This window comes from Notechis scutatus, chromosome Z (assembly GCF_049901735.1).
Source record: "Notechis scutatus isolate UNSWTSFEM ecotype Mainland chromosome Z, rNotScu1.2, whole genome shotgun sequence".
In the NCBI taxonomy this organism is placed as follows: Eukaryota; Metazoa; Chordata; class Lepidosauria; order Squamata; family Elapidae; genus Notechis; species Notechis scutatus.
In genome coordinates this window covers 67,928,389-67,945,720 of record NC_142025.1, presented here as the reverse complement: position 1 = coordinate 67,945,720, position 17,332 = coordinate 67,928,389, and the positions used below count along the sequence as shown (strand labels likewise).

Genomic DNA, 17,332 nt, shown 5'->3' with positions numbered 1-17,332 from the left:
TTTAATTAATCAACTCCAGTATGAAGCTCCCTCATTGAGTCCCCAAGCCATCTGGCAGAGCCAGGTCTTAAGGCTGTTTTGAAACATCAGAATCAGAAGCCAATAATATAGTTCACAGGCAGTAATTGTTATTCAGGGATCCTGGTTTAGTTTGGTTTGGCTTGGTTAAATAAGTAATAAAAACTCTGTAATATATAATCAGTGGCATGTTTGGTGCTCCTTGAGCTTAATTGTTCGTTTCATTACCAACTAGGTCAGTGGTCGCCAATTGGTGGGCCATGGCCCACTGGTGGTCCGTGAGAAAATTTTGGTGGGCCACAGAGAAATGTCCCCCCCCAAAAAAGCAATTAATTCAGGTTGTGCGGGAACACAAGGCTGCGCCTCCCACATAGCCCGCCCACCTGCTGGCCCCCACCCTTCAGCTGAGTGCAAACTTGCAAAAAGCAGCACAGCCCTTGCCAGCCAGAATGAAGTAATGGTGCTGTTGCACCAAGAGGGGGCTGACGGCACAGGCGGGCTGAGGCAACGATGGAGATGGCTGGAAGGTGCAGGAGCGCCACGCTACTTGCATTTGTGTGACACTGCCACACCTTCCAGCTTGCCTCTCCTGGCCTGGGCTCTTCCTCAATGGCCATGCATGGTAGGGATGGCCTGGGGCAGGAAAAGTACCAGCTGGTAGTGGTGGGAGGGGGCAAAGTGGGCAAGTCTGAGCTCACCATCCAGTTCAGCGGTCCAGAATGGGGCGGCAGCATCAGTTTTCTCATCCCTCTCTGTGCTCTGCTCTGCTGCCCCCGCCCCCCATGGCCCTAGCCATCGCTGCCCAGGAAAAGCACAGGAAAAATGAACAGAAACATAGCTCTCACTGGGACGAAAGAGCTGAGATTGAGGAAAGCACAGGCAAGAGAAGACGGAAGCTGCTGCCTTTGAAAAGTGCTGCTTTCTGTTGCCTATACCTTCTTCTGATCTCTGCTCTTTCCCGCCAGAGAGAGCTGTTTCTACTCGCTTGCTTTTCCTGGGAGGGGGCAGCAGAGATTTCAGGGCTGCTCTCCCCACTCAGCAAGCCAGGCCTGGAGGAATGTGAAGAATTACGGGCAAGCACCGGAGAAAGGTGTGTTGGAAATACCAACACATGTTTCCAGTGCATTTTCCTCTGTCCCGAAGTAAGATTGAGTTGGGGAAAGGGAGCAGGGGGAAGGGTAGGAGGGAAGGAAAAGCCTGGCTGGCTTTCCTTTGGCATGGGGCAGGGGGTAGACCAAATGCCCAGACTAAAAGAGTGCCGAGGAAGACGAGTTCCTAATAACCAGCCTGTTTGTGCAGGTGAGCGCTTGAGCTTTTCTGGGCTCGACACCCCCCCCCCTTCGGCCTTCTCTGCTTGGAAGCTGCAGGAGAACCCTGGAGCTTAGTCTCGGGGAGACTTTGGCATGGGGGGGGTGTTGCCTGGTTATTAGGAGCCCATCTTCCTCAGCGCTTCCTGCCTGGCCCTCTTTCCCTCCCCCAACTCCAGGCAGCCACACCTGGCAAAGGAGGGAGAGGTTTCCTCTGAGTTGAGGGAGATATGAGATGACAGGAGACCAGATTGGGGGGGGGGGCTCTGCTTTTCTTCTGTTTGAGGGGGAGCCGGTTCCTCTCCATCCAGATCTTCCCAGGCACCATGTGGCTTCTTTTAAATCCCAGCAGTATTAAATCATCTTTCCCCCCCAAAGGATGAAAGAGGCACCTCCTTTCCCTTCGCTCTGCTCCACAGTTATGATTAAGCATTTACTATTTTATTATAATTAAATAAGCATTTTTATATTTTTAAAAATATATCTTTATATATATATATATATATATATATATATATATATATATATATATATATATATATATATATATATATATTAGAATTAATTTTATTTAATTAAGTTTATTTATTTAATTTTAATTAATTTAGAATAAATTTAAATTTAATATAAAAATAATTTTTAATATTAAATATATTATCTTTTTAAAATTTCGTATTAGTGTCCTCGTGATTTAAAAGTATGAGTTTGGTGGTCCCTGAGGTCAAAAGGTTGGCGACCCTGAACTAGGTAATATCATCAAAGGAAGCGAATATGGGTACAAACTTGTATACATAAACCAATACATAAACCTTCTCCTTTTATATATTGTACAACGCAATATTAGTATAATATAATAATAGTATAGTATAAGTTTTTTGTCTTCTATTCAGTCGTAACCAATTCTTGAACACTGGCTTTTTTTAGCAAGATTTTTCAGAATTAGTTTGCTATTGCCTCCTTCTTAGGGCTAACAGAAAGGGACCAGGCCAAAATCATTCCGTTAGCTTTCATGCCTAAGGCAGGACTTACAGTTTCCTAGTTTCCTTAATCACTACACTATACTGGCGCTCACCTGCAATAATTTGAACGTGCTAAATATATACGGTTGCAAGCAAACTCCTTTTTAAAAGAGGGGAAGAATGATTTTCAATGATTAATTGTGATATTATCATCTAAGTTATTTATAAACAAGCAAAAATTGTCTCTTCAATAAAATCATCTCTCATATAGAGTTTTTTTATAATTAATTGCACTGTGTGTGCACAGTTTCTAATCAATATTACACCAAAATGTATTGCTAAAGCTACTAATTGAGCAAACTTATCGCCCAGCCTCTGAGGCTAGATCAGTGGTGGCTAATCTTTTTGGGCTCCTGTGCCAAAAATTGTGCGTGATTGCCCGCACCCAGAAAGCAATGCGTGCTCCCCCACATCCCCTACACGTGCGCGCGCAATCCTCCACCCACCCACCTTACCGCCCGCTTACCTGCACTGCACCTCACAGCTGATTTTTGGCTGGTTTGAGGCCTTTTTTGGCCTCCCAAAGGCTTGAGGAAGACTTCTGCAGACTTCTACAAGCTTTTTAGGCTGAAATCTAACCCCGTTTCGTCACTTTCTGTTTTTCCGAAAAAAACGGAAGTGATGAAACAGGGCTAGATTTCAGCCTACAAACTTGTAGAAGCCTGCAGAAGCCTTCCTCAAGCCTTTGGGAGGCTGAAAAAGACCTCAAACCAGCCGAAAATCAGCTGTGATGTGCGCACATGCGCAGTGATGTAAGTTTGCCTGCAGCTCGCGTGCCAGCACAAATGGCTCTGTGTGCCACCTGTGGAACGCGGGCCATAGGTTCACCATCATGGGGCTAGAAATTTTCACACTCCAGGATCTGAAATCTAAGGAGACCACAGGTATGGCATTACAACTTGGCAAATAAAAAAAACCATTTCAAACACTTATCAAGTGTTCATTCATATGCCTCAATAAGTGATCTTCTTGTTCTACTATTATATAGGCTTCCAATTTTTTTTAAAGACAATCTTTGTTACAAATTGACCAATGAACAAAAGGAAAAGATGGAATTGATTTCAATGCACAGGTATATGCAACATTTAAAATAACCCCACATTTCCAATTATTTTAAGGGTTTTGCAACATTAATTAAAGAATGGCCTGGGAATCTATACAACAATCCAGTCATTGTCCATGCTGTATTGGACCATCTGAAGAAAGATCCACAGAACAGGACATTGCTGAAAACTCTAGCAGAATTGTAAGTCTGTTGACTCATGAATTCAAATGATACCCACAATTGACTAACATCTAAATAACCAGTTGCAGTTCTTTCCTTGAATAATTTTAAATACGTTTTTCCACATAAAACTAATTTGACTTCTTCCCACCTCTACTTTTGTGGGTGGGGGAAGAAGTTCAAATATTTATTAGAAATTTCATTTGAAAAGATTTACATAAACAGCAACATTGTTTCAGAGATAGTATTATTGTACTTTAGTTTTGATGTATAAAATTTATAAGGCAGGGAAAAGAAATGTTATTTGGATGCTCCCAAATAGCAGAATGTGGTATCTTGCTTCTTTTTTCTTGCAATCCAAGTTCACGAATGCTATTGTTCATGCTGTATCAATAGTACCTTATTGAGCATTAAGGGATTATGTTGAACAAAATCTCCCAGTGTTGTTGTTTTATCCAACCTCTTCTCTTTATAGTTTTCAATTTGACTCTTAGAATCTTAGGCCACTAGCTCTTTGTTGGTTACTTGTGCTGGAAACAGATGCTCAGCTATGGGATTGACACTGAGATTTTTTGTTAAGTCTCAGTAGGAAATATGTAGATTTAGCTTCTGGAAAACTGAAAAGTAAGACCCATACTCCATCTTCACCTCCTTTCCCATTTGCACTATATCTGAAATAATTGTATCTAGAAGCTATTTTAAGAGCATTGGATAAAATTCTTGATACAGTGAAAACTGTCCCCGTCTGTATTTTATGATAAATGGGGGGAGGAAGGGAGGGAGGGAAGGAGAAAGTATTTGACTGTTCTCTTGAATTATTTTAGATATTAAAATAAAAGTTTTAATGGGGAACATGCTATCAGTGAAGTTTTAATAAAGAATTAAATAGATTCAGAGAGAGGGATAACTGTTGAAAGTATCATTAAAATCACAGCACAGAAATCATGGTACAAAAAACAAATATTCCAGATTCCAGTTTTGCAGTTTTTACACAGCAATATTCACATATAAATATGTCCTATTTTGTGTTCTTCTCAAGAATGCCTTTAACAATATTCCTGGTTGGCCTGCACTATTTAAGGTTTTTACTATCCTTGAAGCCTATCTTAATCAGAAAAGCTAAAGACCACTGTGGGTCTGTATGGAAGAAAATTGAAGGAAAAAGTGACATCCTATTACTTTTCTAATAGATGTAGACCGAAAATGTTTTCTATTATTCCAAATAACTATGGGATGTTTTAGCTAAATGATTTCTGTGCTATTCGATTGCTTTCTCAAAAGGCCCACATCTGGGTCTATTCATAACATATCATCTTTCTTATTAGGTACACCTATGACCAACGCTATAGAAAGGCCCTTGAAATTTACCTCACACTGAGACATAAAGATGTTTTCCAGCTGATCCACAAACACAATCTTTTCAGTTCCATCAGGGACAAAATTGTTCTACTAATGGAGTTTGATTCAGAGGTATGATGGATTTCAACATATGTGCTAACACTTTTTTTTCTCTTTAAGAATGCTTGCGGATAAAAATAAACTGAGTTTAACAACCTGAACTTTTTATTATGCTATCTGAGAAAGGTAGATTAGTTATACAGTCACATATTTGTTATTAACAATAGTGCTTGCTTTTTCTGAAATATTTTAGAAGTAGCAAAGCTGCATTGGGTTAAGGAAAAGGACAGAATATTATATTGGGAGGAGACTCTTCATTTTTCTGATCTTAATCCATAATTATCATTTAAGTGTTCCCAAGTTGAAAGAACAAAATAGTAAAAATATAGCCTAGTCCTTAAACAATTTTAAACAACAGGCATTTTCTTAAAGAATCCATTATTTTCAAATGGACATGAGGGATAGTGAGCCAAACTGTTTAATGGTGAGGGAAAAAATTTAATTTAGCACACAGATGCAACATGAATCTTTTTATTTTGTTCTTTTTCCTGTTGGCTGATCTGTTTGTAAAAAATCTTTTATTATAACTTGATTCAAGAGATAACAATTCTGGTTTTCCTGGAGACTCTCCATTCCCTCCCCAGTATTGCTATTTCTAAGAGAATTAAGATAGCTGAACTCAAGTGACAGAAATATCAGATTACAGTGACTTTTCCAATAAACACAGTAGTCTTCCTAAATTGGATATTATCCCTCTTTAGCACTGGTAAAAGTTTATATGTGGGGAATATGATTGTTGCAGTCCAACATACAGAAAAACACTAGGTTAAGAAAAGCTAAATATGTTATCTCGTGCTTCTGTTTTGCACTTCTATTTGTATAAAGAACCTGCATAAAGAATTTAGATCTTCACATTTCTTTCCCTAAGAAAAATCAAGTACGCTCTAGGCCTTTGGTGATGAACATGTGGCACTTGTGGCAGAGGTGGCACACAGAGTCCTCTCTGTGGACATGTGCACCGTCAGCCCAGCACAGATGAAATGCTGGTGGACACACACTAAAACAAGTGATGGGCAGAACAGGGCTTTGATTGGTGATGAGGTTTCATTTTGCGCCTCCCATTTAAGTTGATAGACAGTCAGGGGGCTGTTTGCAAATGGTCCTTGCTCCTTCTGTTTTGAAAAGCCCTCCCCAGCCTCTCACTTTTTCCATCCCTGATTCCCTCCAGTAGTTGTCATTTGCTTGCTTGCTTTCAAAAATGACACAGATACACAAGCAAATAACCTGTGTGTTGTTGAGACCTAATTGCAAATAATGGGGGGAGGTGTAAGACTAGACTAGTCTAGCATACCGCTCTCTTATCTCTGCAGCAATAATGGATCCCTCGCTGCCCACCTCCTCGCCCTGTGCTTGGTCCCCTTGGTATGTTCTTTTCCTCTGGCAGGATTGTCTCAAATGATGCCTTCACTGTTCAACGGCCCTGCCCCCCCCAAGGTTCAGACTAGGATTAGGGCTTTTAAATCAACCCCTGCAAATTTTCAGCCTTCATCAGAGCAATAGAAAGGAGAGAAGGAGACGAGGACTCTTTATCTTCGCTCTTCTTTGGTCTGGCTCCCTCCTGCTCTCCTGTGCTATGGCGACCCTTCACAGTCACCCTGTTTCCCTGACATATTCCAAAGAGGACTGCTCCCCCGTCTCCTTTCAGGAGCCCATCTGATCTCCAGAGCTGGGCTCTGCTGCTTCCTCTTACCCTCCCCACACCAGCGGCAGCAGCAGGTAAAGGGAGGTTGGCTGCCCTGGAACTTTGGCAGGATGCCTGGAAAGGGTCTGGCTTGGGGAGGGGAGGGTGGTGGTGGGATGCTGAGACCTTTCCTCGCCAGAAGGGCTTGGCTGACTCGGTGCAGGAATGAGGACGACGGAGGCATTGATGGGTGGTGTGTGTGTGAGAGTCAGTGAGAGAGACAGTGTGAGTGTGTGTGTGTGAGAGAGAGAAACTTGCTTCCCTTCTCCTCAGAAAAGTTTGCAGTCGCTCTCAAAAGTTCAGTTTGTCCTCCAAATGCCTGAGAAGATGCTTTTAAGAGTTCACTGGCTTTGTTGGGATTAGGGGCCACAAAGGGAAGCCAGGAAATCTATAAGGAATTTTCTAGCATTGTAGCAGCTGCAAAGGTGAATTTTAGTAACAGATTTTGTGTAACATGGAGACAACCCTGTGTTTTCTTATTTCTCCAGGTAAAGCCAGTGATAGGCTGCAAATTTTTTAATAATTGGTTCCCTGCCCTAATGACTGGCTGGGTGGGTGTGGCTGGGTAGGCATGGCTGGGAGGAGGTCATGTGACTGAGTGGCCGTGGCCAACTCTGTCACTTGTGTGGGTGGTACTTGTATGGGACAGACAGAGTTGGGAGGGAATCCAGGGGTCTCTGGTGGGGGGAGGAGGAAAGAAAGATCCAATCTGCGTGTGTGTGTGTGAGAGAGAGAGGGAGGGAGGGAGAGAGAGAGAGAGAAAGAGAGAGAGAGAGAGATCCAATCTTGGAGAATTATATCAGGGCTGGCAGCAGTTCCCCCCCCCCATCTCTCTCCATCCCTCCCTCCCCCCTCCCCTCTTGCCTGGCTCACATTCTGCCTCCCTAGTCTAGCTCGACACAGGTGGCAGTGCACCTCACATTGCCCTTTTGAAGCTCGCTGTCAATGAGGCTGGGCACTGGTGATGGCTGGCTTTTTGCCTAGCTTTGTCCAGTCAGAGGAAAATGGACTGGAGCCTGGGGAGGAATCCTGCATCAAGCTACACTGGGAAATCTGGCTGCGAGAGGAAGAGTAGCCATGTGAGCTAGACCCAGACACTTCCCGGGTCCCCTCATCCCAGAAGCAGCAACCTCGCACTCTCCCCTCTCTGCTAGCCCCCTTCTTTGCATGGGATCGCCCAGCAGTGGAGACTGAGAGGGAGAAGGGGGCAGTGACGACCGCTAGCATTCAGGGGAGAGTGCCACACAGAAACGAGAGCACACAGAAACACCACCCCCTTCTCCCTCTCCGTCTTCATTGCTGGGAGATCCGTGCGAAGTAGGGGGCTAGCAGACAGGGGAACAGTTGCTGCTTCTGGGATAAGGGGACCAGGGACACCTCTAAGATATAACTTTAGTAAAAATAATATTTTTTTAAAAAATAAGACATATTCTTTAAATCAGATTTCAAATTATCCATCTATATCTGAATCAAATCAGAATTATTGTAGCAGATGTTCTGCCTTTATTATTTTTCTTGGAATACTGATCTGTCTGCTAACCGTCACTGATAAAAGGTTTTAACTTTTTGAATTGCACAGTCCATACAGTTACAAAATCTAAGTTCTCTCTGTTCATCTTGTACTAAAAGAAAGGACATTTTTTAAAGTGGGAATGCAATTTGAATGATATAATTACCTAAAGCAGTGGTTCCCAAAGTGGGCAGTACATCGCGTGCATGTGCGACAATCGCTGACAGCCACAGCGGCACATTGGAGAACCGGAGCAAGCAAAGCCGAGGTCGGTAATTTTCACTACAAAAAGCTTCCAGACACTGCGTCTTTTTTTCGGTGCAGCTGCAGTCTGGCTGCACCGAAAAAAACACGTGGTGGCTGCAGGTTTTTTGTAGCGAAAATTACCGACCTCTGGCTTTTCTCTGCTTCTCCAATGCTCCACTGCCGCCACATTCTAGGCTCCGGCCATTGACTGCTGTACCACTCCGCTTAGACTTGCTTGGGCAAGTCCCTCCGGTGCAGCGGGCTCAATGGGGTGGACCTGCAGGACCAGCACCTAGAAGGAAGTTGTTAATTTCCGCTGCAAATAGCCTCCAGCTGCCACATGTTTTTTTCGGTGCGGCTGCAGTCCAGTTCGTGACAAGGGCGACGTGGGCTGGCGGGCAGTCCAGTGACAACAATGGCTTAGCCCTTCCCTGGCAGCCAGCCATGGAAGTCATGGCCATAGGACGATGAAAGAGGCAGTCATGGGGGAGGAAATGGGGAGATTAAGGGCCGGGGCCTCTGAAAGGGGAAATGGGTTGATGCAAGATTAGCCCAGGCCTTTGACAGATTAGGCCACACCTGCCTGGGCAGAAAATAGGTAGATAGGTTAGGGAAGGGAGAGGGAAAGAGAGAGGGGGGGAAAGAGAGAGAGAAAAAAGAGAGAGAGGGAAAGAGAGAAGGAACAGACAAGAAAGTAAAGAAAGAAAAGGGGAGAGAGAAAGGAAGAGAAAGGAAGAAAAGGGATAGACAAAGAAAGGGGGGATGGAAGGGAGGGACAGAAAGAGAGGGGGGAAGAGAGAGTAACTGTGACAGGGATCTTAGAGTCTTAGTGGACAACAAGCTAAATATGAGCCAGCAGTGTGCAGCAGCAGCCAAAAAAGCTAATGGAATCCTAAGTTGCATTAACAGAGGGATAAGATCAAGGGAGGTACTAATACCACTCTATAAAGCCTTAGTAAGACCACATCTAGAGTACTGCATCCAGTTTTGGTCACCACATTATAAAAAAGATGTTGAGACTCTAGAAAAAGTACAGAGAAGAGCAACCAGGATGATTAGGGGACTGGAGACTAAAACATATGAAGAACAGTTACAGGAACTGAGCTTGGCTAGTCTGGTGAAAAGAAGGACCAGGGGAGACATGATAGCAGTCTTCCAATATTTGAGGGGCTGCCACAGAGAGGAGGAAGTCCAGCTATTTTCTAAAATGCCTGTTGGCCAGACAAGGAATAATGGATGAAAACTGAACAAGGAGAGATTTAACCTGGAAATAAGGAGAAACTTTCTGACAGTAAGAACAATCAACCAATGGAACAGCTTGCCCTCGGAAGTTGTGGGAGCGCCATCACTTGAGACCTTCAAGAAGAGATTGGACTGCCATTTGTCAGAAATGGTGTAGGGTCTCCCACTTGGGCGGGGGGTTGGACTATAAGGTTCCATCTGTTATCTGAGAAAGAGAGGGAAAGAAAAAAGAGAGAGAAAAATAGGGAAAAGAAAGAAAGGAAAGAAAGAAAGAAAGAAGGAAGGAAGGAAAGAAAGAGGGAGGGAGGGAGGAGAAAGTGAATGGAATATGGAGGGAGGGAGAGAGGGAGGGAGGGAGGGAGAGAAAGAGAAGGAAAGAGAGAGAGAGAAGGGAGAGACAAAAAAAAGAAAAGGGAAGAAAAGGGTTAGACAAAGGGGGGATGGAAGTAAGGGACAGAAAGAAAGGAAAAAAGGAAGAAAAGAGGGAGGGAGGGAGGGACGAAGGAAGGGAGGGAGGAGTAAGTGAATGAGATATCTAGTCCAACCATCGGCTCCAACGGGGTTAGAAGAGAGAGAGAGAGTGTGTGTGCGTGTGCATGGCTGTCAAAACTCCAAAAACAGGTCAGGTAGCTCTGGGGAAATCAGTCATAAGCAAGCAGCCATTAAGCGAGGACCACTTGTATTTGGTTTGCCAGTCATATGGCCACCTGGCCATGCCCACCCAATCACGTGACCACCATACCATGCCCAGCCAGCAAGCTACACCCAGTCAGTCACACGACCAAGCCACACTCACAAATTAGGCCACGCCACAGAACTGGTTAAGAAATTTGAATTCCACCCCTGGGTGGGGGGCACTGAAGATGAGTTTGTAGCACCAAGGAGGCGGTGGACTGAAAAAGTTTGGGAACCACTGAGCTAAAGGAACAGAATTGGATGACTTATTGAAAGAACTGATGGTACTAATGGAATATTTATGGCTAACAGCTGTTGTCCTTGACTGTACCTGCTAAATACTAATGAGCATAATTAAAGAGAGTTAAAGGCAGATAAAAAATAGTTTCACAAATATGTAAAACAAAATGAGCATTTGAAAAATGGCCTGAAAAACAGCCTGTTTTTTGGTGTTTTTCAGGCTGTTTTTTGATCCAAAAACAGCCTCAAAAATGGCCTGAAAACGGCCATTTTGGGGGCATTCTTACACCAGAAACAGACTAACTGATGACCTGAGTGCTGCATATGTTGCTCTCAAAGTTGCTCTAAACTTACGAAGTATGAGCCAAGGTTAGACAGGTTATCAGCATGCATACAACAGCAAAAATCACATTAGTTGTCCAAAAGTATGTCAAATGCAAACCTTTCAATAAAAAGTTGTTTGTATCATTGAAATTGTTATTGTGTTTTGTCTTTTAAGACAAAATATGTTAACGTATGAATTGTTTTTTCTAAACTAAAACCTCAGTATTCAGGTTAAATTGCCGTGTTGGCACTTTGCGATAAATAGCAATAGCATTTAGACTTATATACCGCTTTATAGTGCTTTACAGCCCTCTCTAAGCGGTTTACAGAGTCAGCATATTGCCCCCAACAATTTGGGTCCTCATTTTACCCACCTCAGAAGGACGGAAGGGTGAGTCAACCTTGAGCCTTGTGAGATTCACCAGCCACCATCAGTAGAGACACGTTGCCCATGCCGCCTCGCCCACCACCATTTTTGGGCTACTGAATAGTGTCCTGCACATACTTGGCGCTACAGGTGCTAGGCTATGGGCTGAGCCCGTTGCATTTTGGGCCTTGGCCGTGGTGGGTGCTGCAGCTGTTGTGCCAACTGTGTGAGGTGGCTGCCTCACCCAGCCTGTCTGGCAGGCCAGTGATGCCAACATACAGTGAGGTGAGGCAAGTGGTGGCAGATAGAGCTGCCTCCCTCACCTTGCCATGCACTGAAACCATGCAGGGCAGGGGAGGGGCATGTTGCCCAGCCTGCAGGGTGCATGGGGTGACTCCAGCAGGACGTACTGGAGGCGCTGAATAGCAGCTGTGGCTTAATGACAGGCTGGGCTGGGCAGAAGGTGAGGTGACAGCAGCAGCTGGCTACAGAACAGCTGCAGGTGAGTAGAGGCCAAAGGAGGCCAGGGACAGCACCACGCCCATCCTGCCCAGCCAGCATGAGAGCTGCAGTGCCCACTAGGGCCAGGGCCTGAAGAGTGCTGGGCTCAGCTCATAGGCTCAGCGAGCAGCAATACGGTCAATTGCTCAGTGGCCAAGAAGGGTCCCAACTGTAGCAAGACCAACAGGCAGGGCAGGTGGAGGCCAGGGCATGCTGAGAGCTTGGAGCACATGGTAGGATTGACAGGGCAGGGCCAGCAGTAACAGTGCTCTCACTCCCCTAGCATTCGCCGCCTCCTGTATGTGAAAAAATACAAAAATAAGCCCTAGTGCCTCTTTTGGAGGCAAAAAAAATATGTCATTTTGGGGAAAATACAGTACCATTCACCTTTCCTATGTATTTTGCTTTAGTGGCTGATTTAGGTTGTATGAACTAGATTTTTGATTGCTGTCAAGCATCAAGCTTCAGCTATGTGAACTCGTAGTGAACATATTTAAATCATAGGCCACAATTGATGGCGGGTTGTTTTTTCATGGATGGATTTCTATCTTTACTCCTGGCAACTGTCTGGACATGTATCTATGTTTTTCTTGAGAAGATTTTTGAAAATGGTTTGCCCTTGCCTTCTTCCTGAGAGACCTAAGGTCCCAAGCAGGACTATAACCCACAATTTCCTGCTTTTAAGTGCCAGTTTATTACATCAATCTCCCAAGATGTAATAGAATCCCATCATTACCATCTAATTTTACACCCGTATTTGTACCATTCTTCTTCCTGGGTGTGCAACTGGCATCATGACATAGCTATGTCATTTTTCTTCAACACAGCTCATCAGAGTCTGTAGATGTTTGTAAATGTTTAACATTATGACTCTTGTCTATCTGTTTGCTATCATGGACTTCTTTCTTTCTTTTAGAAAGCCGTTGACATGTTTTTGGACAATGAAGATAAAATCTCTGTGAGTTTAACATCTAATTATATTATTGTTGGATGATTGCCCTATCACCTTTTATAAATATTATCAAATATTTAGTCACAAAAACAATCAAGTCTTAAATCTTAATGCTCTTTGATTTAGATTGATAAAGTTGTGGAAGAATTAAAAGATAGGCCTGAATTGCAGCATGTGGTAAGTATATTAGTTTGTTCTTTGTCTTAACACGTAAGAGCATAAGTAGCACAACTGTATAGTTCAATTTTAGCAACATAGGTACTATTGTGGTATAGAATACTTTAAAAGATAGAAATTCAACCACACTTAATAAAGAAAAACACATGGTTGACCAAGAGAACTCACTGGGGTCTGTCTGACATAAGTAATCCTAATTTCATCACATTACAGCAGAGGTGGTATTCAGCAGGTTCTGACCAGTTCTGGAGAACCAGTAGTGGAAATTTTGAGTAGTTCAGAGAACTGGCAAATACCACCTCTGACTGGAGATTTTACAGTATCCTTCCCCAGAATTTACAGTATCCTTCCCCTCCCATGCCCACCAAGCCACACCCACAGAACTGGTAGTAAAAAAAATTGAATCCCACCACTGCATTAGTCTAAGTGGGAAATCCTCAAGTTAAGCTTGGTTCCTGAAAATGTACATGTGTTTTTCTTGTCAACAATGTAAAGACAGTTTGTAATTGACTCCTTCTGGATTTTTAAAATTTCCCCTAATGAATCTGGGATTTTATGATGCTCTCAAAATCTTAACTACGTTTGACCCTGCTTAACATATTGTGGATTAGCCTAGGTTGCTGCAGTTTTTCTGCTTATTAAATTCCATAATATATTAGCCAGTTATAGCACAGATCATTCTTCCCTAATCCTCCAGATGTAGTTATTCTGGCTGATATAGAAGCTTAATTCATAACATCATAAATCATTGGGAAGGGGAAGACTAGTATTCCAACACACTTTCCTTCCCCCATTTTCCTCCATTGGCCATGTGAGCTGTGTTGCACTGAGATTGGCCCAAAGTCACCTAGTTTGCTTTCATGAATAAGGCAGGATTTTATATTATGTATGTGTATATTATTTATATTTATATTTTATTTTATAACATTAAATATTATGAAACATAAATGTATTGTATTGAACTGTATTATATTAATATTAATACTTATACCATGCCATACCATACTATTATTACATTTGTATTAACCCTGACCCTTTCAAGGATATTGCAAAATCTATTTGGATAGACTAATCCCATGATAGCAAACCTATGGCACACATGTCACAGGTGGCACGCAGAGCCATTTGTGCGGGCACGTGAGCCCCACAAATACCGGAAGTGACTAAATGGGCCAATTTTTCAGCCTCCAAAGGCTGCAGAGGCTTCCCTTGAGCCTCTGGGAGACTGAAAAAGGCCTCAAATGGGCTGAAAATCAGTTGGGAGGTGTGAACATGCACAGTGCAGGTAAGCGGGGTGAGGGATCGTGCACGCATGTACAGAGGGTGTGGGGGGCACACATTGCCTTCTGAGTGCTGGCGCACAAGTGCGGGTGCAATTTTCAGCACAGGAGCCCAAGAAGGTTAGCCACCACTGGACTAATCTTTAATACAAGAGCTTGAAGATATATAATTTCAGCAAATGATTATTCTTGGCCTTATATTAGATGAGAAAATGCCCTCAAGTAGCTGTTCCAGAAAAGGATCTCTGGTTACAGTGTATTAAAGTGTACTTATATTCATGGACATTCATCTGGAACTGCTATTTTTAGTCAACACATCTGCATATACCACTTTCTGGGAATTGAGATATTTGTGAAGAAGAATTAGCAGGCTGGAAAAACTAAATTAAATCTCTACATAGACTAGATTATTCTACATATGTAAATTCTACATAAGTCAGAGAGGCCAACTTTGCAAAATAATTAATAGAGCCAGGTTTGACATCAGGACTCAAAACAAGGACAGAGTAATAACAGAGCATTATAACTTCTCAGAAAGTCCATTACAAATATCAAATTAACTAATTTTGGAGAGCTGAGGAGAAATTACAAGCAAAATTAAGTTAGAAATTGTTTAATTCAGATGCATCAAAAAGCATATATTGAAACCTATATAATGGGTTTTTAACATTACAATGATTAATTGATAAATTATAATCCTAATGTATCTCACATATAACATTAATCTACATTCCTGTTTCCTTCCTCCCACCTCATCCAATTTAAATCTTACATCAGTTTAGGCATTCCATGTATCTGATGAAGTTAGCATGAACATTCTTTAACACATTTGTTATTGTGAAAAGCTGCTTCCTCCTGATTTTTGGCCATCACAGAATAAAATTTCAATCTGTATTGTACTTCCCATCACTGATTTTTCCTCAATCTTTCCTCATCCCTTTACAGATAGTCCTCAACTTATGACCATAATTGAGCCCAGAATTTATGTTGCTAGGTGAAAAATTTCTTAAGTCTGGTTTGCCCCACTTTATGACTTTTCTTGCCACATTTGTTAAGTGAATCACTGCAATTGTTAAATTAGTAACACATTGTTAAATGAATCTGACTTCCCATTGACTTTGCTTGTCAGAAGGTCACAAAAGACCCTGGGACACTGCAACCATCATAAATATGAACCAGTTGTCAAGCATCCGAATGTAAATCATGTGATCGCGGCAATACTATAATGCTCATAAGTGTGAAAAATTGTCATAAGTCACTTTTTTCAGTAATGTTGCAACTTTGAATGGTCACTAAATGAACTGTTGTAAGTAGAGGACTATCTATATTTATGATATAAGAAAGACATATAGGTGAAATTCTATACCTTGTTCTTAATCAAATTTTGCCGTTAATTAGCAAGGCTAAGGAAGGTGAAATATTGTTTTGATTAGTCTGATAGTTTTTTTGAGGGGTTGGTTTTCTTTCGGATTTATACTTAAAGAAATTGGAAAACTAAATTAGTTATTATTTTGAAATCCGTATTTGGGGTGATGACTACTTTACAAGTTCTTATGGTTTTATACTTTTTATTGGTTTGTAGTATTTGCATAAGCTGTTCAAGAGAGATCATCATAAAGGACAAAAGTATCATGAGAAGCAAATCAGTCTGTATGCTGAATATGACCGGACAAATTTACTCCCTTTTTTGAAAAATAGCACCCATTGCCCATTGGAAAAGGTAAGGAAGATACATTTTTTCACCAAGTATAGTAGTGATTGGTTTTATTTATTTTTATGTGCAATGTAGAAGTTTTTTTGTGTGTGATTTTTATATTAATCAGAATCAGTTTGGTATTTGTTTTCAGTCCGTTTTAAATCCTGGGGCAAATCTTTATATAATACTACCCTCTGCTGGAAAATCTGAGAACTAAAGGCTCTTGAGCTTACTGCAGAAGGCCACTCTTCTTTACTTTAATAGTTATGCATTTATTCAATAATCAAGGTGTTTAATCCTAAGGAATATCAGTATTTTTAAAGCAATGTATGCAATAAAATAGTGGAGCAGCATAAAACAGAGAATTAGTCTTACGCTAAGCTAAAACTTTCTTATAAACTAAAATCAACCATTTTGCTTTTTAGCATTGCAAAACAATAATTTGATTGGTAGTCAGTGAGCTTCTCTAGGACAAGATTTGCTGATCTGGAAAATCTTAAATTCTTACCTTCTTGGATCCAGATTCATACCACTATTGGAGCAGGGATGTCACTCCTGATTCAGTTTGTCTAACATACTGATTATTGTGGAATGGTTGTTCATAGAATGAAAGGCAGCTTCCCTTCTTCCCTGCCCGCTCCCAAGGAATTGAAATTTCTATTAAAAAGATGATAAATAAATCTAACTAGAATATTTCCTTTATCCCCTCTCTCCTATTATATTATATTTGGTGTCAAGGAAGCAGAAAGTCGAGAAGCCTTAAATTATATTTAATTTATTATAATATGCTAGCCTCCTGCATTTGCTTTTCTAATATTTTCCAGGCTTCTTGCCTATGTTTACTATGCATTTCTATTTATGAAAATAATTTTAAAAAATCATTTGGCTGGTCTTTCTGGAATGATTTAAAAGTTTTAAATTAACATCACTATGTACTCTTATTCATTATGCTTAGAAATGAGTCAACTCGGCAATGAATAAAAAGTGTCCTCTTTTAGCATTCACCAAACTAGAAAAAAGTTGATGTTCATTAACTTTCGGTAACATTGTTATATTCAACTGACTGCAATCAGCCTTAGAGATGTGCAGCTAATGTCATTATTTATCCATGATATTAAACTTTCATATTTGTTGTTTGTTTTTGAAATTAACAGGCTCTTGAAATTTGTCAGCAAAGAGTCTTTGTGGAAGAGACTGTTTATCTTTTGAGTAAGTAGCTGTATTGTGTTTCATTTTGTTTGTTTTTACTAACAACTTATCAAGCCAGTATTTTTATCACCTTATACAGTGTGATATACGCTAAAGTACTATAAACCCCTATTAAGATGCCAGGTTTTTGACATGTAAAAAAAATAGATGAAGATATATCACTTCAGAATTTTTTCAATCTTTAATATAACATTTAAACTGTACA

At 41.5% G+C, this 17,332-nt stretch overlaps 1 protein-coding gene across 1 annotated transcript in view; it reads left to right on the top strand.

Moving 5' to 3' along the window:
- The window catches only part of VPS41 (VPS41 subunit of HOPS complex), a 191,050-nt gene that overhangs the window by 157,099 nt on the left and 16,619 nt on the right, over positions 1-17,332 (top strand). The window contains exons 18-23 of the mRNA XM_026674835.2: positions 3,463-3,590; positions 4,895-5,039; positions 12,730-12,771; positions 12,892-12,942; positions 15,805-15,942; positions 17,073-17,127. Of these exons, the coding sequence (XP_026530620.2) occupies positions 3,463-3,590; positions 4,895-5,039; positions 12,730-12,771; positions 12,892-12,942; positions 15,805-15,942; positions 17,073-17,127 (559 nt within the window). The remainder of the gene's footprint in view (positions 1-3,462; positions 3,591-4,894; positions 5,040-12,729; positions 12,772-12,891; positions 12,943-15,804; positions 15,943-17,072; positions 17,128-17,332) is intronic.